The 25,859-nt window shown below is 45.9% G+C and overlaps 1 protein-coding gene and 1 long non-coding RNA gene across 12 annotated transcripts in view; one reads left to right on the forward strand and one right to left on the reverse strand.

The window, feature by feature from the left end:
- ZBTB38 (zinc finger and BTB domain containing 38) overlaps positions 1 to 25,859 on the reverse strand; it is a 164,553-nt gene that overhangs the window by 12,956 nt on the left and 125,738 nt on the right. For 10 of the 11 annotated variants that reach the window (XM_078071109.1, XM_078071136.1, XM_078071112.1 and 7 more), the window contains one exon: positions 15,193 to 21,582. In XM_078071109.1, coding sequence (XP_077927235.1) covers positions 17,998 to 21,582 — 3,585 coding nt within the window. In that variant the 3' untranslated portion in view covers positions 15,193 to 17,997. Of the gene's footprint in view, positions 1 to 517; positions 21,583 to 25,859 lie in introns of those variants that run through there. The other variant, XR_013447313.1, reaches the window with a different exon arrangement.
- Positions 3,041 to 9,092, forward strand: LOC118542535 (uncharacterized). Its single transcript, XR_004920650.2, has 3 exons — positions 3,041 to 3,410; positions 4,019 to 4,169; positions 8,875 to 9,092. It is a non-coding gene; the product is annotated as an uncharacterized LOC118542535 (long non-coding RNA).

The following is a 25,859-nucleotide window of genomic DNA, read 5'->3' on the forward strand; positions in this document are numbered from 1 at the left end:
GGCCAATGGGGCCATGCTATAGAGAACTCGCTGGTTGCTCACTCATAATTCATGTCTTCTCCTTCCATGATCAAAGAGCCCTGATTCTGGACAGTTAATTGGTGACCATGACTCAATCCCAGAGGATAACTGTTACTGCAACCATGCCTTTCCTGCTTGCCAGGGATTGGTCTGACTACCTGTGGATTTGGGCTGCTGAAAAGTAGGGAGAAAGTGCTACCCTGCTGCCCTTTCTTCTTGCTTTTGGACGTGTGAGGGCCTGGTGCTCTGGCCATCTTCTGTGAGCGTGGGTATTATAAACAGTTGACAGATGTGAATAAAGGCACAGGTCCTTGTTGATACAACTGAGCTTTGGAACTGCCTACTTTGGGACATCTTGTTAAGTTGCCTTAACAAGATGGATTGCTGTCCAAAGCATCTTAACTGATACACATGCTTTTTCCCCAGCCGATCTAACACTATCAGGCATAAAACAAACCCTTCGGCAAACAATTTATAAATGCTCTGGTTTCCTTACGGCTTAAAGCAAGATGCTGACTCCAGAGGATTTCCAAGCAGTCTGATTGCGCGGTTACACTGCAGTGAAACTGGAGATTGATTTGAACAATATGCATCAGGCTGGGTGGCCAGGGAATCCTCTTTCCTGTCAAGACAACAGCCTGATTACCTGAGAACCAGCTTTCTTCTTTGTTTAGTTCTTTTTGTCTCCCTGAAGGATTTGGAATTGAGATCCATCCACTTGTCCATCCATCCAGTAAATATCTACTAACCCTTCGTCATGTGCTCACTTACCGCTGTGGTGGGGATGGCTTCCGATTCGCCTGAGCCAGGCGCCGTGCTCACCATGATGACTGCGGCCGTGCTGTGGGCCGTGGGCTCTTTGGTCAACAGCCTCCTGCTCCCAAAGCTGGGCGCTTCTGGAGGTAGTGTCAGAGGCAGTCCTGGGAAACAGCCTAACAAAGATTTATCTGGGGCCAACCATGCAGAGCCACGGCATCAGGTGTGTGGAAAAAGACATGCCGCAACAGGGATAGAGGCGCTATTCCATGACAACATCCAGAACGGGGTCATTGGCTTGGAAGAAATCTCTGAGAATTGCTGCCTCACTAACAGTCACCTAACAGATGAGGACACAGACACAAAGAGAACAGATCACTTGTTTTCCATATGCTAAATCCATCAAGGTGTACACTTAAGATTTGTGCACTGTACTGTGGGTATGTTTAACTTCAGTTAAAAAAAAAAGATCCAAAAAGGAACAAAAGCAGAAATGACCCTGGATAATTCTTTCTAAAGTTTATTTATTTAAGTAATCTCTGCACCGAAAGTGGGGCTCAAACTCATGACCCAGAGCAGCAACCTCTTCGGACCGAGCCAGTCAGCACCCACACCCGCCCCGCCCCTAGATATTTTTACCACCACTTAAAGAAAGGAATAAAGGCAGAACTTTGAATAAAAGGAAAACCAGTGATACTTTACACATTTAAATTAGTAATTATGGGAACGATTCAATTAGTTTCTCATCTCTCTCCTACCAGAAGCTCTTCTAAATCTAGAGTTGAAGTTTTAACTTCAGTGTCAATGAGATCTTCTGAAAGTGTGTTGCTTTCTGTAGGTGATACACGATAGGAATGCTGGTATCTCTGTGTTGATCTTAGAGTTCAGATTCATGCCTTGAAGTTGTTGGCTCCCACTCTGGGGTCAGGAATGGTCACAAAGATTCAGAATGGTCTGGATGTTTGTAAAGGACAAGCTTCAGAGGACTTTCTAAAACATTTGTTATTTTAATTCAATTAATTAACATAATGTATTACTGGTTTCAGAGGTACAGGCCTGTGATTCATCAGTCTTATATAACACCCAATGCTCATTACATCACATGCCCTCCTTAATGTCCATCACCCAGTTACCCCATCCCCTCGCCCCTCTCCCCCCCAGCAACCCTCAGTTTGTTTCTTAGGATTAAGAGTCTCTTATGGTTTGCCTCCGTCTCTGGTTTCGTCTTGTTGTTTTTTTCCTCTCTTCCCCTATGGTCCTGTTTTGTTTCTTAAATTCCACCTATCAGTGAGATCATATGATAATTGTCTTTCTCTGATTGACTTATTTCGCTTAGCATAATACCCTCTAGTTCCATCCATGTCACTGCAAATGGCAAGATTTCTTTCTCTCTCTCTTTTTTTGATGGCTTCATAGTATTTTGGGGGGACTTTTTGAGCTGGAACAGCTTGCCTTGGCCAATTGGGTTTATCTCAACCTCAGTAGAAGGTCAAACTCAATACAAAGAATCCCAGAAGTATCAGATGTCAGCAGTGGCTCAGAGAACACTTACCTCATCTCTCCCACCCCAGGATGCACAGAAGCGCAGTTCCAATGAGCACAGGGGGAATTTGTTGGCTCCCGGAAAACCCAGGAGTAAAATTAACTTCAGGTATGGCTGGATTTGGGGCTCAAACAGTGCCATCAGCACTCAATTTCCCTCCACCTACCTCAAGGTTCTTCCACTGTATCAGTTATCAACTCAGGAGCTCCAAGATGGCTCCACAAAGCTCAGGTCTTCCCTCCTGCTAACAAGAAGGCAGTAGAGGGATGCCTCCGTGGCTCAGTCAGTTGAGTGTCTGCCTTTGGCCTGGGCCCTGGGATGGAGCTCTAGGTCAGGCTCCCTGCTTGGCAGAGAGTCCTCTTCTCTCTTCTTCTCCCTCTGCCCCTCCCCACCGCTCATTCTCTCTCTCTCTCAAATAAATAAATAAAATCTTTTTTTTTTTTTTTTTTAAGATTTTATTTATTTATTTGACAGAGAGACACACAGCGAGAGAGGGAACACAAGCAGGGGGAAGGTCAGAGGGAGAAGCAGGCTTCCCGCTGAGCAGGGAGCCCGATGCGGGGCTCGATCCCAGGACCCTGGGACCATGACCTGAGCCGAAGGCAGACGCTTAACGACTGAGCCACCCAGGGGCCCCAAAAATAAATAAAATCTTAAAAGAAAAAAAAAAAGGCAGCACTTCCACACTATCTTTTCAGCCCCAAGTCGAGCGGGCAGAACAAACCTCTCTTAGAGCATGCCCAGGAATCTTAAGTCTCATTGGCTCTGAGTGGGTCCCATGCACATTGCTGAGCCAATCACGGTGACTGCGGAAATGCAACTGATTGGCTTAGGCCTAGGTCACATGCTTCTTCCTCAGCGCTCTTCCCAGACCCGCGGGCAGCTTCCTTACCTTCGCGTGGGGTTCCCAGCTGCCACCGTGCCCCTGTACCTCCTTCCGGTTTTCCAGGACCGTCGCGTATCTGCTGCCCAGTGCTGTGAGGTGCAATCCCCTGGCTGCCTGGGTGGAGAACGGGCTACGCATCCCAGTGGCCTGAGAAGGTGGTATTCTCACTTGGCCTCTGAGTTTGGCAGCATCTTCGTATATGAGGTGGGCGCTGTCATATGGCAATTCGATGGTTTTTAGGTGCCCTACTACTCTCTCTCCCATCCCACAGATGCAGTTTCTTCCCCTCCACCCTTAGTGGACAGATGCGCCCTCGTAGCATCTCTTGCCACTGCAGAACGCTGGCAAGTCGGTCCGAGGTATGCAGCTGTGGTCCACGGCAAGCTCTGGGCCCATAGGTGGCTCCTAAATGCCTCTCGTTCTTTGCGGGCAGTCCACAGGCACCTTCTCCCCCCCCCCCCCCCCCACTGGCTTGCACTACTCCATGCCAGACCACAGCACCTGTCCCTACATTATAGGCGACTTTCCACGTGTGGTGGGGGTCACCTCCCAGTAATCCAGGCAAGAAGCAGATATAACTAGTTTATGGAATGGGCTACACCTGGTCAGGTACAATCCAGGGTTGAAGCAGCACCTGATGTTCTGTGTCTCAGATTATTGCCTGTCTTATCCCGAGAATTCCCTTAATGTCAAACTAAAGACTCACAGGTTGGGGATGTGAAAGGGTAGGTACTACTGAGAAAAACTGTTGCTAGCATGCACACATGCACACACTTTGTTACTGCAACACTGACGGTTATTTCCTTCAATAGGCTAAGCAGGGAGCAAGTTAATGGACGGGAGCAAGAAGCGGGGCGGGCACAACCTTATTGGGACAGCCTTCCTGCCTCGGCGGCTGCTAAATCCTAAGCTGGAGCGTCAGTGACCTCTGCTGGCAAGACTTTCCCTCCGGTCTGCACAAAGGTGGGAGTCCCTCCGTGGTGGGGGTGCGAGTCTGGTTCAGTGTTCTTGAGAGAGAAGCCGGGAGATTGATGCTTATCGAGCAGAGGGAAGACTGGGTTTTCATGCTAAAACTTCTACTAGGGGGTTGGAGGTTACAGCAGGCGGCAGTGTAGGCAGAGATCTTACCCTCGCCTCCAGCCGCGTGCTCTCAAAGGCTGACAGCTTGTTTACATTACTCGCCTTCCACATATAAACAGGTTTTCTTTTTTTTAACACATATTTTTTCAAAAAGAATGCATTCAAAAACAAGTTTTGCATAAACAAGTTTATAATGTTTCTGAAGAACATGTTTGCAAATTGGCAGGGTGAGGGGAAAACACTGTCAAAGCAAGTTTACTTTTTATTTTTATTTTTTTTTTTTTTAAAGATTTTATTTATTTATTTGACAGAGAGAGACAGTGAGAGAGGGAACACAAGCAGGGGGAGTGGGAGAGGGAGAAGCAGGCTTCCCGCAGAGCAGGGAGCCCGATGCGGGGCTCGATCCCAGGACCCTGGGATCATGACCTGAGCCGAAGGCAGACGCTTAACGACTGAGCCACCCAGGCGCCCCGCAAGTTTACTTTTTAATGTGTAGTGTGTGTGTGTGTGTGTGTGTGTGTGTGGAGGGGGGTGAGACATCCTTTACAAATACCTACCCAAATCACACCCTTTACACTGCTACATGCCATGTCACCCACAAATCCATGTGAAATGTTGGTGTGGGACAAGGCCTAAGTCCTCCTCAAAGCCAGGCAGACCTTTTTACAACTGCCCAGGTACATCTGTCATGGGAGATTTGGGACAGCAAGGTTGGAAGCCATCATAACAGGTCTCGAGGCTCCTGCTGGTGCAGTTACTGATGAAGCAGCTCTAGTCCCTGCAGGACCACATGGTGGGCACTTGACCTCTCCCAGCCCGCCCTGCCTCCTCTGAATGCCGGCTTTGCCCCCAGGGTGAAGCTTCTGCAGCCATCTCCTAACAGGGCTGGGTCCCTTTAATCAGAGCTAATTAAATCCAGACTAAACTGACCAAGGGAACCAATGTCTTCAATGGGGGGTGGGGGGTGGGGGGAAGGCAGGAATCAGATATCCTTTTCCAGAAATTGGCAATTAGCACCCAGGGATGGCAGGCAGTCAGCATCTGAGGGCCACTGCCCATGAGGTCCTGTTGGGCGGGCCAGCATCGTGCATGGCAGCCAGGGAGAGGCAGAGAAGGCTGGGAGCACAGAGAGAACGAATAAAGGAGCAAGAAGGAGCATGAAGGGGACCTAGAGATGAGGTGAGGGGCTTCCTGGTTCCAACTGTCATCCACCCATTTTAGGTTCTTGTTTCCTTCCCACATCCCATTTTTGTCTAAGCGACAAGAGACCCTGAAGACAGAAGCACTTCTGCTTAGTTTGCATTTAATACAGAGCACAATGATTCTCGTGACTTTTGGTTGAGAAAGCTCAGAATTTGAATTATGTTAGTCCAGACTACCAGGAACCTCAGAACGGAGCCCTGACATCCAGCTTTGCTTAAGGCCAACTGTTCTCTCCATGGCAGTCGAGAAGGTCCTGGCTCAGTTTCCTTGTTCTTGCGCTGAGATGTAGAAATACAGTAGACTAGCACCAGGTCCCATGTTTCCCACCCACCAGCCACCCCCAACCTGATCCGTCAGGTCTGAAGGTGGGGCTGAAGAAAGAGGGAGTGAGAGGAGATTTCTAAAAGAAATTCAAGTGCTTTCACCATCAAAATAGAAAAGGACTCAGCAGGAAAACCCAGAGCTGTCCATCACACTTAGCAGGACAGATGGGGGTTGGTGGGGAAGCCTGGGACAGACCATCACTTATTCTCAAAGTGGACTCTATGAACGCTTCCGAGGGGGGAAGCTGGAAGCTCCCCAGGAGGTTCTTCAGAGAAATGAGAGTAGAGGGAGTTTCTGTGAAATAATTAAAGCTTTTTAGTAGGACTCTGGAGATTGGGCCCCATGGTTGTCCCCTCCATTCTCTCAGCCCAGACTTGCACAGCCTGGCCAGCTTCCTGTGTGGCCTAGATGTTTCCTCACTTCTCAGGCAGAGGCGGTAGAAAGCTGACAATCCCATTAGTTGTTTCAAACTAAAACTAGCCACTTAGTTCTACTTCTATTGTGGCTGCTGATGCCCCTTCCCGTCCTGGAGAACCTCTTCCCCATTAGGGTGACCAGTCATCCCGGTTTCCCCAAGACTGACCTGGTTTAAGCACTGAAAGTCCCACATCTTGGGAAAACCCTCCTTCCCAGATGCACTGTGATGGTTTGTGACCCTGGAATGGAGAATCACTACTCTCAGAAGATGACTCATGTTTGGGACCGCAGTGCTGATGCTGGAAGTGTAGCTAAATAAGAGGAGGAGCTTGCTGTCCGAGAGCAGACGTGGGATTGGAAAAGGGTGTTGCCAGAGAGCTGTGGGGGCACTGAGGCAAAGGCAAGCTGACGTCTGAGGGTCTGTGTCACAAAACACCTCCGGGAAGAAGCTTTAGAAGAGGCTTTGGAACTGCGCATTGAGACCTGCTCATGACTGTGGATAGGGGTGGAGTTGGGGGCGGGGGGGAAGGGATGGACATTTCAATACTGCCAGGAACTGGAACTCAGACATAGTGTGATGAAAAGCCAGACACTCTAGGGAGTGGTGCTAGCCCCCCAAACTTTTACAGGGTTGAAGGCAAGTGTTCAGATGGAGGCCTATGCAGTTGACCCTTGAACAATGCAGGGATCGGGGTGCTGATTGCCCTGCAGGGTCAAAAATCTGTGTATAACTTTTGACTCCCCAGAAACTTAGCCCCTAATAGCCTACAGTTGACCAGAAGCCTGACTGACAACAGAAACAGTCAGTTAACACATATGGTGTGTACGTATTATATACTGTATTCTTATAATAAAGTAAATGAGAAAAATGTTAAAACCGTAAGAAAGAGAAAATATGTTCACAGTACTGTACTGTATTTATTTTAAAAAATCTGCATATAAGTGGATCCACACAGTTCAAACTTGTGCTGTTCAAGGGTCAACAGTAGTAGATCATATGTCTAAACATTTAAAAGTTAGAAATCAGGTGAATAGCTCTTAAATTGAATATGCTCTCTTCTCTTTCTTTGGTAAACACACCTTCATAACCATCCGGGAAGCCCGGTTTGGATTTAGAATTCCCAGGCTCAGGTGTTCCAGACTGGAGGGAGAAGCACAAGAAGAGCTGGGCCCAGGTCCTCCCCCTGTGCTTTCTTACTCTCCACCCTGCTCCCTCCCCTATGCTGGGGGCCTCAGGCTCAGCACACACGGATCCCAGACTCCGTCCCCATCGCCTGCAAACACCTGCCCCTTGCCCATCCCTGGGACCAAGGGGAGTGACACTGGCAGGGAAGAGGCCTGAGCAGACCCTGCAAGTGGGTAGAGAATTCTCTGGGTGGTCCTGAGTATTCAGAGTGGCACAGACTCTGGGTGGGCACCTTACTGTTGGCCCTGCAGACTCTGACCCCTGGGGCCGGAGGGGGGGATCCTCTGTAGGAGGGCCAGGGTGGGGCCTTCTTGCTTAGGTGTGGGGATGCTACTGGATGGTGAGGAGTTCCCAGTGGCTGGAATGTTGCCACAGTCAACATGAGCAATAGCGGAGGAGGCGGGTTCCCATCATGATGACGAAAATAGCGGCCCTGAATTTCTCTTTAGGAAGAGAAATGTCAGAAATGATGGGGTCTGACCTGGGAAATGGCCTGCTGCTCTTTCCACTAACCACATTTACCCACATAGTGAGCATGTTCCAGTCAATGGGTGGGACCTGGCCTTTTAGCCCAGTAAAACCAAGAAGCTAGAAATTAACAGTGCCTAAGCTTACAGTGTCTCTGGTCGTCAGATTTTGGGAGAGAAAAGGGCCACTCGGAGGTGAGTCAGCTTCTCTGTGGCAATACCCCATTGCTTCTGTAAAGTGAGTAAACTTTTTGAATTAGAGATGTCATTTCCTTTAGATGTCCTTCCTAATGGAAGATGTTCTTCCATTAGCGGGGCCATGACGTGTCAAAGTAAGCGATGACCCGGACTTTCAGGGCTATGACATGATGCAAGGGGCACAGAAGGATCCTGAAGACCCTGTCTGAGGCCAGTCTACACCTCAGATTCTAACTCCCTGGTCCCAGTCAGAGGCTCCCCCCCATATTTGACCGTTTGGAGCAGCTGACTAGAAGTTTCAGATTTTGATTACTTATAAGGAAAAAAACCAATACAACCCTTGCCTTGCCCTCCCTGCCACCCCCCCCCCCCAACGCTTACATTTCTATTCTTTCCTGATTGGGTAAAGGCAAGCAAAAGTATAAAGTCTTCCATTTGTCTCAGGCCACACAAGACCCTATTTTCACCCCCAACATAAAAAAAGCCTTGTTTAGATAGTTATTGAAATTTGACTCAATATTTACCCTCCCCATTTATTTTCATTTAAAATATTTTTATTGACTTGTTTTTAAAGATTTTATTTATTTATTTGAGAGAGAGAGAGAGAGAAACAGCATGAGAGGGGAGAGGGTCAGAGGGAGAAGCGGGCCCCCCCTGAGCCAGGAGCCCGATGCAGGACTAGATCCCAGGACTCCAGGATCATGACCTGAGCCAAAGGCAGTCACTTAACCGAGTGAGCCACCCAGGCGTCCTTCCATTTAAAATATTTTTAGAATTTCTTCCTCTCTCCCAGCTCCTTCACAGCTCGCTCCAGGAACGCTCTGGTTCTACCACGAATAATGCTGTGCTCCTAACCACCATGGCTTTGCAATGAGAGGGTGTGCTGTGCGACTGGGCTTCAGTCCCTTCTGCCTCTCTCAGCAGACTCTGGAACTCAGCTGCCTGGGACGAACTCTGCTTCTCCACATCCCAGCTGTCTGACCTTGGGTAAGTCATCTAGCTCCTCTGTGCCTGGGGTTTCTCATTGGGGATTATCTCTTGTAGAATAGCTTGTCCCTAAAGATGGCCACTATCTATCCCTTCCCTCCCCGGATGTGCCAGCTGCCCACCCCCCCCACCCCCCCATTGAGAAGTGTAGTCCATTCCTCCACCCCTGACTCTAAGCTGGGCTGAGGCTGCCTGGATGCCCCGTGTGGTCAAGGCTTTAGATGACGCCACCGGCTACCAACTGTCTACACCGGCATGAGAGGCACGCTCAGCTGATCCCAGTCAGACCCCAAAACCATGTGAGATAATAATACTGGTACCGGGCTGTTTTGAGCCGCCAAGTTTTGTGGCACTGCACAGCACAAGATAACCACATTAAATGTTGATGGGGTTGGTCATATCAATGTCTATCTCACGGCACTGATAGGAGGATTAAATGAGGTAATATTCATTGGATGCTTAGAACAGTGCCTGGTAATACAGGCACCCCTTGGAGATACCGTGGGTTTGGTTCCAGACCACCACAATAGAATGAATAACACAATAAAACAAGGCAAATGAGTTCTTTGGTTTTTCAGTACATGTAAAAGTATGTTTACACTAGACTGGAGTCTACAAAGTGTGCAATAGCATTATGTCTAAAAAACCAATGTACATACCTTCCTTAAAAAATACCTCATTGCCAAAAACATGCTAACCCTCATCTGAGCTTTCAGTGAGTTATAATCACTGATTACAGATTACTATAACAAATATAATAATGAGGAAGTTTAAAATATTGCAAGAATTACCAAAACGTGCCACAGAGATACCAATAGATTTGCTCAATGCAGGGTTGCCACAAACCTTCAATTTGTAAAAAAAAGAAAAAAATGCAGTATCTGCAAAGCACAATAAAGTGAAGCACAATAACGTGAGGTCTACCTATGCTAACTGCCACATAAGAACACACCGTCCAAAACAATGACCCAGGGCATTCTGAGGGTATTCGAGTCTCAAGCTAATAAACACACTCATTTTGAGGAAAGCCCAACAGTTGTCCTTGTCCCAGTACCCCATCTTCCAGAATATCCCTTAGTCAATGTGGAGTCAGCGGGTGGTGGTAAAAAGCGTGTCCTGAAAACTGACCGGTGTTGGTCCAGTCTCTGAGCCCCTTGGCTTCTCCATGCTCTGTGTCCACAGCTTTTATTTTTTTTATTTTTTATTTTATTTTTTTTTTATTTTTTATTTTTTTTATATTTGACAGAGAGAGACACAGCGAGAGAGGGAACACAAGCAGGGGGAGTGGGAGAGGGAGAAGCAGGCTTCCCGCGGAGCAAGGAGCCCGATGCGGGGCTCGATCCCAGGACCCTGGGATCATGACCTGAGCCGAAGGCAGACGCTTAACGACTGAGCCACCCAGGTGCCCCTGTGTCCACAGCTTTTAGATGAAGAAGACAGTAATCACGGCCACCACAACACGACGATGGTGAGAGACAAATAGGAAAGTAGTTGTGGAAGAGCTTTGAAGGCCTCCTCCATTTGTGTGTGTCTATCAGACACTGAAGTCCATATTTCCTTAAATTAAACCCAGGCTTTATAGTCCTTGGCTACAACCAAGTCTCTTGCTGATACCCTCAACTCCCTTGCCTCCTCGTCCTTTGTTCTACCCCATATGGTGGAATCCTGGTCTCCAAACCTTAGGTTCCACTTACTACCTTTCTCTTTCTTCTGTCCTTTTATAGCTAAGCAGCTGCTGCTTCTCCTCCTCCTCCTCCTTCTTCTTTTTAAATTTATTTGAGAGACAGAGAGAGCTCAAGCAGGGGAAGGGGCAGACCAGGAGGGAGAGGGAGAAGCAGGCCTCCCACTGAGCAAGGAGCCAGATGCAGGATTCAATCCCAGGACCCTGAGTGCAAGTCAGATGCTTAACTGACTGAGCCACCCAGGCGCCCCCTTCATAGCTAAGCTTCTTGAAACCAGAACCCTCGCTCACTGTCTCCCCCTCCACTCCTGCCTCTGACGCCCAGCTTCCACCAGCACCACCACACTGAAACTACTCCAAGATCCCCCAGGTGAGCCACCAGAGCAGGCTCATACTAGCTCTTGTGAGCCGACTGATGTCTCTCTTCCCAACTCCACGTTCAGTGACATCATGCTGGTAGCATAAAATCATCCGTGGCGGGAGTCTTTACACGACAGACATTGGCAAGCACTAGGAATCCGGCTTTCCCTCTCTCCAAGGTGATGGTCGTTAACCGTTTACCAGCACATCACTGCCGGTGACCTTCTAGTTGCTGGGTGCAAAAGGGCACTTTCCAGATTTTCTTTAGTCGGCTTTATCTTCACTTGACACCATTGATCATTCTCTCCTTTCTGAGAGGTTCTCCTTCTCTGGCCCCTAGCTGCCACGCCCCCAATTTTCCTCCTATTTCTCCATCTCTTCTCCATGCCAGCCGCTTACAGGCTTTTATTTAATTCATCTTTCCGATATCTGTGTTCTCCGGGATTCTGTCTTCTTTTGCTATACAAGCTTGATAGGAGACATCTTACATTCCCATAGTTTCAACAAATCTGAAACCAAAAGGTTATCCTTGGCCCCTCCCTAGCCTTCACTTCCCCATATCTATCCAACGTCAAGTGCTGCTGATTTTATCTCCTAACTAGCTCTCATTCTCTCCCCTCTTCTCTCATCTTCCCTGCCAATACATACTCCACTCCACTGTCCTCTCCAGTCTGGACCACTGCAGTAGCTTCCTACCTGCTCGATTTCTGGCCACTACTGTCCTCCACGTCGTTCTCTACATTTCAGCCCCAGTGACTTTTCACAGGTACAGAACTGATTAAAATACTTCTTCTGGTCTCAACAATTCAACAGCTCTCTGTTGCTCTTAGTAGAAGATCCCAATCCTTAGCAGGACCTGGGGACCCTGCAGGGTCTGGCTTCCGGCCTCCAGTCTCATCTCAGACCCATCCCATCCCTCTTGCACTCTGGCCACCACTGGCTTCCAGTGCACTGTGTTCCCTCTAGAAGCAGACTTTTGTACATGCTGTTCCCTCTACCTGGAAATTCACTCTTTCAATTCTTATTCCTCGTTCCGATCTCACTCAAAAGGTACTTCCTCAAGGAACTTCCTGACTAGCACCTCCTCTTTGTAGCACTTATGCAGATGTGTTTTGTGTGCCCCACTAGATCATAAGCTCCAGGGACAATCTGTTTTGCCTGCTCTTGTATTCCCAGCATCTAGCTCAAATAGGTTTTGAAGGAATGAAACATGCCTTTCAGCTTCATACCTGAAGTCAGTCCCCTCTTGCAAACTGCTGGTGACTCCATCCTTCCATTGCTCAGGCCCAAGACGTGGAGTCCTCTTTGATGCCTCTGTTTTTCTCACCTCCTGGGACCTAAACCACCCGCAAATCCCATCAGATCTACCTTCAAAGTATATCCAATATGTCAGCCAGACAGCATGTGCCTCCTGATGGAAGAACATAACTTAGGAAGCTGTCTTGCTAAATTCCCAGGCCATGAGAAACTCTTCAGGACAAACAACATAATGTCTTCAGAAATATATTGCAAGGGGGGAAACAAAGAGAGTCTCTTCACTGACCTGCAGTCTCCGCACTGCACTGCAGTGCGAGTCATCCTTTAAACACATTAGATCATGTCCTGTCTGTTGAAGCCCTCCCATGGCCTCTCATGTTGCTTCTAGGACCTAGCTCTGAACTTCCCTCCTAGCACTCAGCTGCTCCTCTGCTCCCCCATCATCTGTCAGTGTCAGAAGTACAAATTCTCTGGCAAGGCCCATGAGGCCCTGGTGATGTGGCCTCTATGTGCGTCTCCTGGCTCACCACCCAAACCCCAGGTTTGCATAGCAATCTGCCCTCACCCATGCTCCTTTGTTTTAGCCACTCCTACCTGGGCCTGCCCGCACTAGGAAGCTCCCAGGCTCCCTCAGCCCTAGCTCGGAGCCATCTCTCTCATAACCCAACACAATCCAATCTGCTTCCGAGCTCCCAGGAGCTCAGGGTTTTGTTTTGTCATCATGCCTTGCCTCATCAGTCTCCTTCCCCAGATCCAGCTCCTTGAAGGCTCAGGCTACCTCTTCTATCTCTATAGCCCTGGGCACAACACCCAAGACTCAAAATTAAACATATTTTGAATGAGTGAATGAAAATTCTACATAAATTAGCATTGTTACATCTTTTAAGTCTCTGTATACCAAAGTTTCCTGTAACAGGAATAACATCCTTACCCCTACCTATAATTACACAGAAGTCATAGCTTTTAAAATTGTTGGGGAAAAAAGTGCTCTTGACTTCTCAGCAAAACATTCTTTTTTTTTAAAAAAAGATTTTATTTGAGAGAGAGAGAGTGTGAGCATGAGCAGGGGGCGAGGCAGAGGCAGAGGGGGAAGGAGACTCCCCACTGAGCAGGGAGACCCTGATGACATGGGGCTCCATCCCAGGACCCTGAGATCATGACCTGAGCTGAAGTCAGATGCTTAACCAACTGAGCCACCCAGGCGCCCCTCAGCAAGATTCTAAATAAACAGAATTGAGGTCTTGGATGTCAAAAATGAAATAATAATTTAAAAAAATCTTTAAAAGTGTAATCATACTTCTGTTATAACCAGTTCTTCCATTAGTTGTCTAAATTTGGAGAGTTTCATTTTAAAAATTGCACACCAAGCCAACTTGCCTGTCCACTGAGCACCTTACTTGAAGAGTCAGCATCAAGGGGTGAATACTGGGGAGGGAGAGTGGGGACAAGGGGGGCTCCTCTCTCCAGGAGGGAGATCAATAGCCCACCAGGATTTGGGGAAGAGGAAGGTGAAGAGTTCTCACATATGGAGGAAACTGCCTCTGCAAAGAGCACCTGATGGAGACAGAGGGCGTGGAACCAAATCAGTTGATGGGAGCCAATGAGAAAAGAGGAAGGTGAGCAACAGGAATAAGAAGACCCAAAGTAATTCATACAATATGTACAAATAGGACTGCCTTGCATGATTTGTTTTGATGATTTTAATCCAGTTACTTTCTCAACTGTTACAAATTTTTTCAATATTGAATCTGTTGTTTTGCTCGATCAAGGACGTTAGTTTCAACAGCCAGCAGTTCTCAAAGTTTTGGTCTGGATCTGGTTTGGATTACCCTTCCAATACAAAATTGGTGCTACCGGCCAGCCACGAGGAGGACTGGAAGTCTGAGTTATTTTCCCTGTGTTGGTGTGGATTGTGCGGCGTGAGCCACTGGCACTCCCTTCCACGTGACCTACTGCATGCATCTGAAGGTCACAAGTCAAGGTTAGGGGTATGGTCTGTGATGATGGAACACAGTTTTTTCTTTGGGTGAGAAATTGCTAGCTTAGAACAGCATTAAATGATAATTTTACTCCATATTCTTGGGAAAAAGTGCACAGGTTTTTAAAAAATGGTTTTATAGGGCAATATCCCAACATCGAGGAGAAAGCCAAACGCCCCAAGGGTTGAGGCGTGAGGACAAAAAGCAGGGGTGTGCCAGGGAGAGCTGAGGCCAGTACAACCTCCTGAAAGTTGGCACGGGGGGCAGCCACCGTCCTAGAGCTGCCTGCCCTCCTTGCGCCCCTTTTCCTACTCTCCGCTCAGTTTCCAGGAAGCAGTTTCCTCTAAGGTGCTGAGAAGAAACGAAGACATGTGCTCTGAAGTCACGAAGCCCTGGGTTGGAATCCTGGCTCTGTCTGGCTGTGGGATCTTCTCAAAGTCGCTATAAAATGTGGATAGTGAGGTTGACTTCCCAGGCTTGTCGGGAAAGACCCGAATGAAACGGCCCAGGGGAAGAACAGTGCCAAACACCTGGTACCAAGTGGAATCTGTCTCCTGGGGCAGAGACACTTCCAGGGCTCTCGGATTCCTCACGCCAAGGTCAGGCCTATCCAAAGCACCGATTGATAAGAAGACTTCCAGCTCTCTTATTCTGCCTTTTTTTTTTTTTTTAAATGTATATTCCGTTTGGGTCCTAAGCATGTAAGTAGGTATCATGGAATGCAAACAAGTAAGGAAACAAATATATTAAGTGAATGATATGTGAAACAAGGCTGTGACTCACAAAGAGGAAACTGCTGCTTGGCTGCACAAAAGAATTAACATTAAAACATTTAAGAGACTTAACATAGGAATAAGCTATTTTAATCAAGCAAAACCAAATTTGTATTCATTATTTCTAAAAATAAAATTAGACTTTTCCAACCCTTAACATCTGCATTTAATAATATCTTCTAACCAAAATACAGATGCTAAAACGGCAAATTACAATATATCTTGTACAGCATACAGTATGTTCACTGTTTACACCTACTTTAATTCTAGTTGGTCGTTATGTACTCAATGCATACTTAAACATCACTCATGATAAAGTTTTCACAATTAACAAAAAAAATGTGACAAGGCTGTCTTAAAACGGCTCTGCTATAAATTGTATAGAATATACAGAATTACAAAGTCAAGTATTTTTTTATCAAAATATACACCCCTCCCTGAAACTAACACAAGCTATCAACATTTTAAACGAATAATACAATTATAGAAAATATTTGCAAAATTATTTTTTCATGTATAAATATTCTGCCATATTTACTTTGGTCTAGAATTATCAGCATACAAGTCCACTTAAAAAATTTCCACATGTAAGGGCTGGGAGACATCACTACATGTAATAATTTTATATTTAGAGTTACCCCAAATCAAAATGACTGAAATACACAGTAATTCTCTTTGATTAATAATCCTAATTGAGATAAATTAGTAGATCACAGAATTGCCTATTCATTATTCTAATTATCAATTCAGAAATGATTTTCATAAGCCCTTTGTGACTATCTCTTTGAACAAAACCCAAATGAATAATGCAGGTATACATATATACAATGTATTAAAATAAGGTTGAATTTGCTTGCATTTTCCCATTCTCCTCTATTACATAATACTGTATGTAAGTGAAAATAGATGAACAAAAGATAAATGCAGATGCAGTACTGGGGTTACTTAACAGCAAAATACTACTATATAAAAAGGTCAGCTCTGATCATGTCCTTCTCTGGGTGTTTAAACGTTTTCTTGCCCACCCAAATCCACATTAAGTCTTCTTCGTGGAGATATCACAATACTTGGAGAGAGGAACTGGAGTCCTTTGAACTACTTCTTCATAATGGTGACCTTGCAACCTTGGATAACCTTGGGCTTCCATCTATCAAATCCCATGAACATGAATGGCTGTAGGTCACCCTTAAACCAGGTTCCAGATTCTGTTCACACTGCTGATCAAAGGGTAGGAATGTTTTCTCTCTCCCTCCTATCCTGGCAGTTTAAATGTAAGAATGATGAGTTCCAGCTTCCCAGAACCTAGTCCACATGATGGACTATCCCTACAGGGCAACTGGACTTTGATGGCAATGCTGATGGTGTGGGTCAGCATAAAAGAACATGAAAAAACTTAAGTGGGTTTTTAGCAAGGGAGCTAGATGTCTGCAAACATGAAGACAAGGCATCTGGCTTTGGGGATAGGTTTCTGAGTCATGTACGTTAAGTGATGGAATCTTACCACTCCACATTCTATCTCCCCACCCCACCCCCAAAAAGCAAAGCTTCTGTTTGAGGCAAGGAAGGTCATTGCCTCCTCTTGCCCACTCAAGTCATTAATGGGTGAGGTGGGAGGTGTGTTTCTGATGTCCTTTTGTTTCATACTAGTGCACACTTGTGGGCTGCATAATCTCCAAGAAGGCTAACGATTATAGGGATTAGGCTTTCTGTCACTTTCAAGTGCCTGGGAATTCACCACCATACGCATTCTTTGCACTAAATCTCCTGGACACTCCTTCAGTGGAATGGGAGGGGTCAGGTTTTCCGTAAACCCTTGGGACTGATTAAGTCTGTCTGAAATAGACCCCCATATCCATGGCCTTGTGATGGATGGAAGACTGCAGGGAGTTGCAGAAGAATTTGACCCTTCTTTATTTTCTGAGGTGAGGCCACTGCAAAGTAATATACAGCACAGGTAATCACAGAAAAGTTCTGGGAGGGCTCTCCCCCACAGATAAGGCATGACCTATGTTTTCTGTGACTGGAGTAGACCAGTTCTAGTAATAGCTCAGCCATAACTTCAAGGGAACGGCATTCCATTTAAAAGCATACAATATGCTCTTAAATCAGATTCAAGATGCTTTCTACCGATTTTTCCATCAGTCCTCATTATTTGCAGATCTATTGCTCATCATTATAATTCTCTACAGGGGACATGGACAGTTAAAAGTCATAGTGATTTATATATGTATTTTACAAGGTTTGTGTTGCAGAAAAGTAGTTCTAGATAATGAATGTCCTACTTAGGTTACTCAATTTCACACATATTTTCAGCTATAATATTAAATATTTCATATATACCCACTAATTTAAACAATTTTTAATAGCACAGAAGCCAGATGGGAAAAATGACTGTCATAGCTCATTTACCTTCTAACATATTTATGAAGATGATGTTTTCATGATATCTGACCCTCGTTTTCTCCAGTGGACTAAAGACAGCTCAGCAGCCAGTTCCTATCAGCACTTACTAGAAAGTTTTAAATTAGGCTAACATTAGACTCCCCCCTCCCCCCCGCCACTGGCAGAAATACCACAGCTAAGAACTTCATAAACTTCCACAAGATACTTGGGATACTGGAGGATTCGGCTATTTTGTAATGAAGTTAATGCTAAAACCCAAAGTAGGTATTAGGATCCTTTTTTCTGGAATTTTCACAAATGAGATTTTCTTTTTTTACATTTCACTCCTTCATGACTGTTGTGTGAACAAAACTTAAAAAAAACAAAACAGAAGAAAACAGAAGAAAACAGCTAACTAAAAAAACAAAAACAAAAAAAACCCCAAAACAACAAACCCACCAACTTATATTTTTGAAGACTTTTCTAAGTATCGCCACTCAAAGGACATTTTCAACAACGGTTTGTACGTTATCCTTTTGGTCACTGTCTTCTGAGTCATTGACATGTGGGTTCTCCAGGGGGTTTGGGTTCTCCTGGCACATGTCACCTTCTACTTTCTCCCGCTGACTTGGACTTTTGAATAAGTGTTTCTTCTGGTGCATTCCAAGGGCAGCAGCTGTTTTGCAAATTTTGGGGCACTGGAAGCAGGCATAGCCCTTCCCGTCATGCTCCCAAATGTGCCTCTGCTCGTGATTCCTTTTTGTGGAAAGGTACAAAAAGCTCTGAAAGCAGAACTGACAGTGGTAACGCTTTTCGCCCGTGTGGATCCTTTCGTGGATCTTGAGGGTCTCGTTCAGCGTGAATGCCTTGTTGCAGTACTGACAGATGAACTCCTTCACGCCCAGGTGGATGCGTTCGTGTTTCTGCAAGTTTCCCTGCACCGAAAAGCACCGCCCACAGGTCTTGCACTGGTATGGCTTCTCTCCAGTGTGACACCTCATGTGCATCTTGAGGGTGGACGGGCTCTGGAACTGCTTGGCACAGAACTCGCAGGCGTACGGCCTCGCAGTGAGATGCCGGTGGGGCCTCCCTTGATTCCCTGCCCCCGAGGCTTTGTCTCCATCACAGAGTTCACACTGCAGCTTGGGCATCTCCTTATTTTCTTCTTCCTCGAAGGCCTTCTCCTGGGGAGCCTTCCCCACGGCACAGTCCAGTTCTGCTGGGTATCTGCACTTACTGCTTGGGCTCCTGTTTTCATGCTCTTTCTTCCAGTTGGCCTTCCTCATTTTTCTCAGCTGTCTGGATTTCTTTTTGGGTTTGTAGTTGTAGTAAGGACGCCAGGGCTTGTCGGTGGAATCCTGGTCACTGGCGTCGTCAAACATTTCGTTCATTTCCACACACTCGGACTGGCAGAGCCCGAGGGGGCTGGCTCTGTTGGTTTCCGGGTCACTCTCCTGGGGCAAAGCCTCCTCCTCCATCTGGTACTTGGGTCTTCTTCCTCTTTTATAGAACAGCTTAGATCCTAGGATGTGCCTTTTCACGATGGCTTCGTTTCCGATCTTCACCGTTATCTGGCACAGGGGCGCAACGTTGCTGTTTGTAGAGGTTCCAGGCAGAGCGGGCTTTGCAATGTAGGTTTCGATTTTACTGGTTTCTTTAACATTTGCGGTTTTGCTCAGCGACCCTCCAGGATCAGCCACGTACTTGGACTCGTCTGCTACCTCTGCCTTGTTACACAGCACGGTTTTCTTCTTCTCCTTGATGCTCTTGGGCCTGCTGACCACTCTGCTCACTTTATCGGGCTCAAGTCTGCTGTCGTCTTTCAGGGCCTGACTGACAGCTGGGTCTGAAGGGGCTCGGTGGTTGCTGCTGGCCACGGCGGCCACGGCCGTGCTGTGCATTATTACCGATGAGAACTGGCTACTGTGCACAATGACCGAGGGTGCTGAGCCACCGTAGCTGATCACCGAGGCTGCGTGCTCACTGCCGTTACTCAGAGATGAAACAGGTACATCCCCTCCCGGCAGGTCGGAGCTGCCGGCGTTCTCCGTGGAAGAAACAGACACCTCGGCGGAATAAAAGTGATTGTCGAGGTCCACTTTCAACGTTTCCTCTCCCCATTTGGTCCCCTCTGCGTTCTGTACGTTGGCAGAAGTGGGTACCTCCTGACGTGCAGACGTTTCCAAGGGGATGGCGGGACTGTTGGTCAAGGTGTTGACGCGGTCCTGGAAATTCAGTGTTGGTAACTCAGAGCTGTGTGGATTCTGAATAACATAGGGGCCAGCTGCAGACTCATTCACCTGACTGTTCTCTCGGGCATTTTCATAGGAAGAATTTCGGTAGCTTTTATAAGGAGCCCTCTTGCATTTCATAGGCAGTAGCCTGTAAAGTTTATATGGATAGACGCTAGGCTTCAGGCCTCCATTGGCTGTTTTTTTACTGATGGAAAGTCTATGATCTATGGCATGGAAAGACTTCTGATGGTTCTTGAGAATATAGTAGGTCATGAAAGTTTCAAGGCAGAAAATGCACTGATAGCGCCTTTCTCCTGTGTGCCAAATTTCATGTCTTGTCCTGTACTCGGCCAGTGCAAATACTTTGTTGCAGTAATGGCAAGGATAGGTTCTTCTCCACGAGTGAACATTTGCATGCCTTCGGAGGCTGGACAAAGTCACATAACTCCGTTTGCATACAACACAACTGTAGAGCATCTGCCCGTTCACAAATTTAACCATGTGGTCCGTTTCTGGCAAGGTGCTTCCGGTACTGGAAAAGTCACCGATCCTGTTTTCAGACAACAGAGGTTCTGGACCCGTGAATGAGCTACCATTCTGTCCAATGGTAGGATAGTTTTCTAAAAAGCGCTGGTTTCCTCCAGGAACAGGCATGTGGCTGGACCGCATACAAATCTGCTCGTGCCGGTCCAGCCTGTTCAGAGTGCTGAACTGCTTGTTGCAGTACTTGCACACCAACGGCTCCTGGGTCGGCTTGTGAAGCTGCATGTGGGCACTGAGCAGGGCGCTACTGTCAAAGGATTTGGAACAACAGCTACAGTTGTAAACGAGAGGCGGGACCTCTGCCGCCGGTGGCCCAGGGACGTCCGAGGATTTATTTGCATCTTCCTTGGAAAAACGGACATCTCCTTCGTTGTTGGGAGATTTTGAACGAGGCAGGACTGCAGCCGGCTGTGGGCTTCTTTCTTGATGGACCTCTAAGCTGGTTACCGGAGGGGGTGGTATATTGTCTGTAGCTGAGTCAGAATCCGGGGGTAGGGACACTGTCTTTGGCTTTCGGCATGTTTTCGGTTTTGCTGCAAGAGCGTCACAATTTTCTTTACCTGTCTTACCAGGGGAGCTGCTGTCATGTTCACGGGCAGGCTGATTTCTGTAGGCCTCGGCCACGGAAGAAACGGCATACGAGTGCTCCGCTAGGGTGCGGACGGGCTCCGCCTCGTGACACACGTCGGCCCTCTCCAGGCAGAGGCTAGCGGTTCTCATGGAGTCAGAGACCTTTTTGAAACTTGCCCTCAAGTCCAGTGGAGAAAACATGTTATTACTATTTTCTGTCTCAATGATGGAAAATGCATTGGTGATCCTTGGCCCATTGGTGATAGCAGGCTCTTCGTGCCTTTTTTCATTTTTTTCTTCTTTAACCACTCCCTTTTCGGTAATGCAGAATACATAGGGACCAGGGGAATTTGAGAAGTTGCGATCAGTAAGATCTTCCAAGAAGGATATTCCCAGCTTTTTTCCTGCAGCTGCAAGATCGGTGACTGTTTCCTGTCTCTTGACGACAACTGTGGAGCTGTAGATATAATTAAGGATTTCTGTAAACACTTCAGCTTTGAGATCATCCAGTTCCAGGACATGGCTGGAAATACAGATCGTATGGCTCCAAAAGATATTTTTGAAATAAAGGCTTGAAGCAGCTAGGACATTGCTGTGTGCTTTAAATTTGGTGTCTTCCACAATAATTGTGACATCACACAAAATGCCCCGAATGCGCTGCTCATTTAAGATGGAGAGCACTGTGTCACTGTGCAAGTCGTCCTTGAGGTCCCTGGAAAGGGACATGACTGTCATCTGAAACAAGAGGAGACAGATGATCAGAGACCCTCCCACAAGTAGTTTCTTTCTTTTTAAGTAAGCTCTACGCCCAATGTGGGGCTCAAACTCACGACCCCTCAAGAGCTGCATGCCCTACCGACTGAGCCAGCCAGGCACCCCAACAAGTAGTTTCTTTATTTCTAGACAATTTTCAACACTTTTGAAACACTTTTTTTTTTTTTTTTTTTGGTATGAAAATACAGGTTTTTATCTCATTCTGCTGTTACTTGCAAGACTTGGAGTCAACATTAGAAGCTAAATCTTGATCTCGCCCCAGCCTGTTTCTCATACCATCGCTAATAGTTGTTATAGTTGGAAATCCTCCCAGAACTCTTTCTCCAAAGCTGTAGCTATATATACACGTCCAAATTTGGGAGGAGGAGGGTTTCTCCCCACAAATGTTTAGGGTCTCTTCGTCACTCAAGACTGCTGCACTGAATTCCTAGAGCTGAGTAATGCTATGGTCCTGCTACAACCTCCTATTTTCACAGATAATCCTGATGATCTGATCCAAACATCATTTATGAAGCAGGAAGATGATTTTTTTTTAAGTTTTCCCTAAGTAAGCAGTACCTGTATATAAAGGTATTGCCTGCTCAGAGAAGAAGAACTGGAGAAGCCGTTCCTAATTTGTGGCTCTGAAAGGTCCCTGGATGGGAAGCCTCAGTCTGCATGACCAAGTCTGACCACCAGGGGTGCTCTGCCTCTCTGCGCTACTGGCCCTTACTCATTCTTTCTCTGATTTCCCTTTCAGGATAGCCAAGGTAGATTAAAGGTTTTCAAAAACAACTCTCTGAGGTACTGAAGGCACACAAAAAAGAAGCAACACACAAAACCAGGAAAGTACGCCTCTGAGTCTAGTGCTATCTCACTGTGGTTTTGATTTGCAGACATCTCTACAAGATCTTGATTTCAATTCCTTCGAATATATACCCAGAAGTGGGGTTGCTGGATCATACAGTAGTTCTATGGAGGAATCTCCATACTGTTTTCCATAGTGGGAATTTACATTTCCACCAACAGTGCACAAGGGCTCCCTTTTCTCCAACCCTTCATCAACACTTGTCATCTCTTACCTTTTTGATTTTAGCCATTCTAACAGGTGTGAGGTGGTATCTCGTTGTGGTTCTGATTTGCATTTCCCTGATGATGAGTGATGTTGAGCATCTTTTCATGTGTCTGTTGACCACCTGTATGTCTTCTTTGGAAAAATGTCTATTCAGGTCCTCTGCCCATTTGTTAATTGGATTATTTGTGGTTTTGGGGTGCTGAATTGTATAAATTCTTATATATTTTGGATATCAACCCCTTATTAGATATATCCTTTGCAAATATCTTCTCCCGTTTGGTAGGTTACCTTTTTGTTTTGCTGATGGTTTCCTTTGCTGTGTGAAAGCCTTTTATTTTGGTGAGTCCCAACAGTTGATTTTTGCTTTTGTTTCCCTTGCCTGAGACATATCTAGAAAAATGTTTCTATGGCTGATGGCAAAGAAATTACTGCTTGTGCTCTCTTCTAGGATTTTTATGGTGTCAGGTCTCACATTTAGGTCTTTAATCCATTTTGAGTTTATTTTTGTGTGTGGTGTAAAAAAGTGGTCCAGCTTCATTCTTTCACATGTAGCCAACCAGTTTTGCCAGCATCAGTAATTCCACTACCGGGTATTTACCCAAAGAAAATGAAAACACTAATTTGGAAAGATATATGCACCCCTATGTTTATGGCAGCATTATTTACAATAGCCAAGATATGGAAGCAGTCCACGTGTCCACTGATAGATGAATGGATAAAGTAGATGTGATACACATACACACTGAAACACACACACAGGAATATTACTCAGCCATAAAAAAGAATGTTGCCATTGACCGAAAGGGTATGATGCTAAGTGCAATAAGTCAGAGAAAACAAATGCCATATGATTTTTACTCACATGTGGAATTTAAGGAATAAAACAAGTGAACAAAGGAAAAAAAAAGAGAGACAAAAAAACCAGACTCTTAAGTACAGAGAGCAAACTGATGGTTACCAGGGGGAGGTGGGTGGGAGGAGGGGTGAACTAGATAAAGGGGATCAAGCATACATTTATCGTGATGAGCACTGAGCAATGTACAGAACTGCTGAATCAGGGCGCCTGGGTGGCTCAGTCGTTAAGCGTCTGCCTTCGGCTCAGGTCATGGTCCCAGGGTCCTGGGATCGAGCCCCGCATCGGGCTCCCTGCTGGGCGGGAAGCCTGCTTCCCCCTCTCCCACTCCCCCTGCTTGTGTTCCCTCTCTCGCTGTGTCTCTCTGTCAAATAAATAAATAAAATCTTTAAAAAAAAAAAAAAAGAACTGTTGAATCATTATATACCTGAAACTAATATAACACTATGTTAATTATATTTCAATAAAAAAATACTGAGTCTAGTCACAGGTTCCTAAATTAGCACAATTTAAAGGCACAGTGGCTCTTGTTCTGGTTCAAGGACCTTATCTCTGTTCTTCCCAGAGCCTAATTCTTGTTATTCTTTCTATATATTTTATACCATAAGCCTGGGATGGCCAGAACCTACCAATTAATATTTTAATGAGGGATAGAATATTATATAAAAAAATACATGGTCTGTAGGGATCTAAGACACAAAAATTAAAACTTAACCTTACTGCGTGCACTGCGTGCGATGTATTTTGTCCTCTTCCATTGTCTCTCATTTAAAAAATGTTAACAGCAACTCACTAAACTAATGTCACTGTACACTAACAGATCAGTCCTGTAGTTAAAACCAAAAACCTCCCTCTGGTCTAAAGGCCATACTGACTAGCTATTCATCCAGCCTCTCTCTCTCTTTAGATGTCCAGAAAGCAGCAGAGCTTGAAGATACTTCTTTAGCTCCCAGTGGCAAGGTCTTCCTAGCCCTGGAGTCCCACCTTTAACCCATGGCATTCATTCAGTTGTGGAGAGACCAGATGGCCACTTACGAATTTCTTTTTACCCTTTTCTAAAGCTATTATAAGTTGTGCCCATTACGTTATTTAGTGTCCTTTATACTTTAGGATCCATTTGATTAATTCTTTGATCTCTTCTAGCCATAGGAAAACTACATTACTACTAACAAATTCTTCTATTCCCAAGACAAGGAAGCTTAGAACTAACTCTCATCATCGCCTGTTGTAGCCATAGTTAGCCTGGGTTTCTGGTGCGACTATGGTTTCATTTCCTTTATTTAACCTTAGTTCTTCTACTCTGTTTACCCTTCCTTTAAATTGTAATTGTTCTTGAATCTTTCCTAGAAGTGTGAGGGATTAAGTCTATGAATAAAAATGGAATTAAATGAACTGGAATCTACGGCTTCCTCTATGCCCCTGAAGGAGACGGGGCCACCCTGAGCAGACAGCGGGACTCCATCCTTCACTGGTTATAGATCAATGACATATTTGGCTGATGCTTCTTTTGCCTCCCTTGGGGTCTCTGCCCTGGGCCCCTGTAGAATCTACTTTCTCTCCTGACTCATTTATTCTCATCCTGTTTGGCTTTTCTGAAGCCCATACATTATTCCAATTCTTTACCCAGGCTGACTGGGTAGTCTCAGATCTGGCAAAACATGTACTATGGTTTTAAACTGTGGTTTCCATCTTGGCTTAGTTCCATGCTGACACCTATTTTGTCCTTCCACCTCAAAACTACTGCTTCTTCCGAAACACCCCAGTTCACAGCACTCTGAAACTCCCACAAGGCCCCACCTCCACATGGGGCATGCGGTATTTCCCATCAAGCTAATACTCCGAGGTGTTTGATGATAGGCCCCACCCACTTCTGTAGGATGGCATGATTCTTCACTTAGATTGCTCAGGTAGGATGGTTAGTAAAAGGCTAACTGTTAAAATCTAAGAATATCTTAATCATACAGTTAGAATAACACATATAATAGGAAGTATCATTATATATGTCATTAACACATCCTCCTAACTTTGGAATATCCAAGTATGACACTGTTCAAAAGGGGGACTATCTACCATCGTGTGGCAGGAATCCTTTTAAAATCATAGTGACTGTGCAGCACTTCGATTTGCCTTCTTGGCACATACATAAAAACTTCATTCTTGTGTCAATTTTACCCAGCACATACGTTAATACCTAACATGGTCAGAACAGGGCTCAGGGCTGGAGATACTGAAGCATGTGAGGCAAGTCTCTGTCCTCAAGGAGCTCAGAGTCTAGGAGAAGAAAGACAACTGTCAACTAATAATTGGAATCCACGATGGTAGGCCTTATAC

The sequence above is a fragment of the Halichoerus grypus genome, chromosome 1 (genome assembly GCF_964656455.1).
Source record: "Halichoerus grypus chromosome 1, mHalGry1.hap1.1, whole genome shotgun sequence".
NCBI classification, from domain to species: Eukaryota; Metazoa; Chordata; class Mammalia; order Carnivora; family Phocidae; genus Halichoerus; species Halichoerus grypus.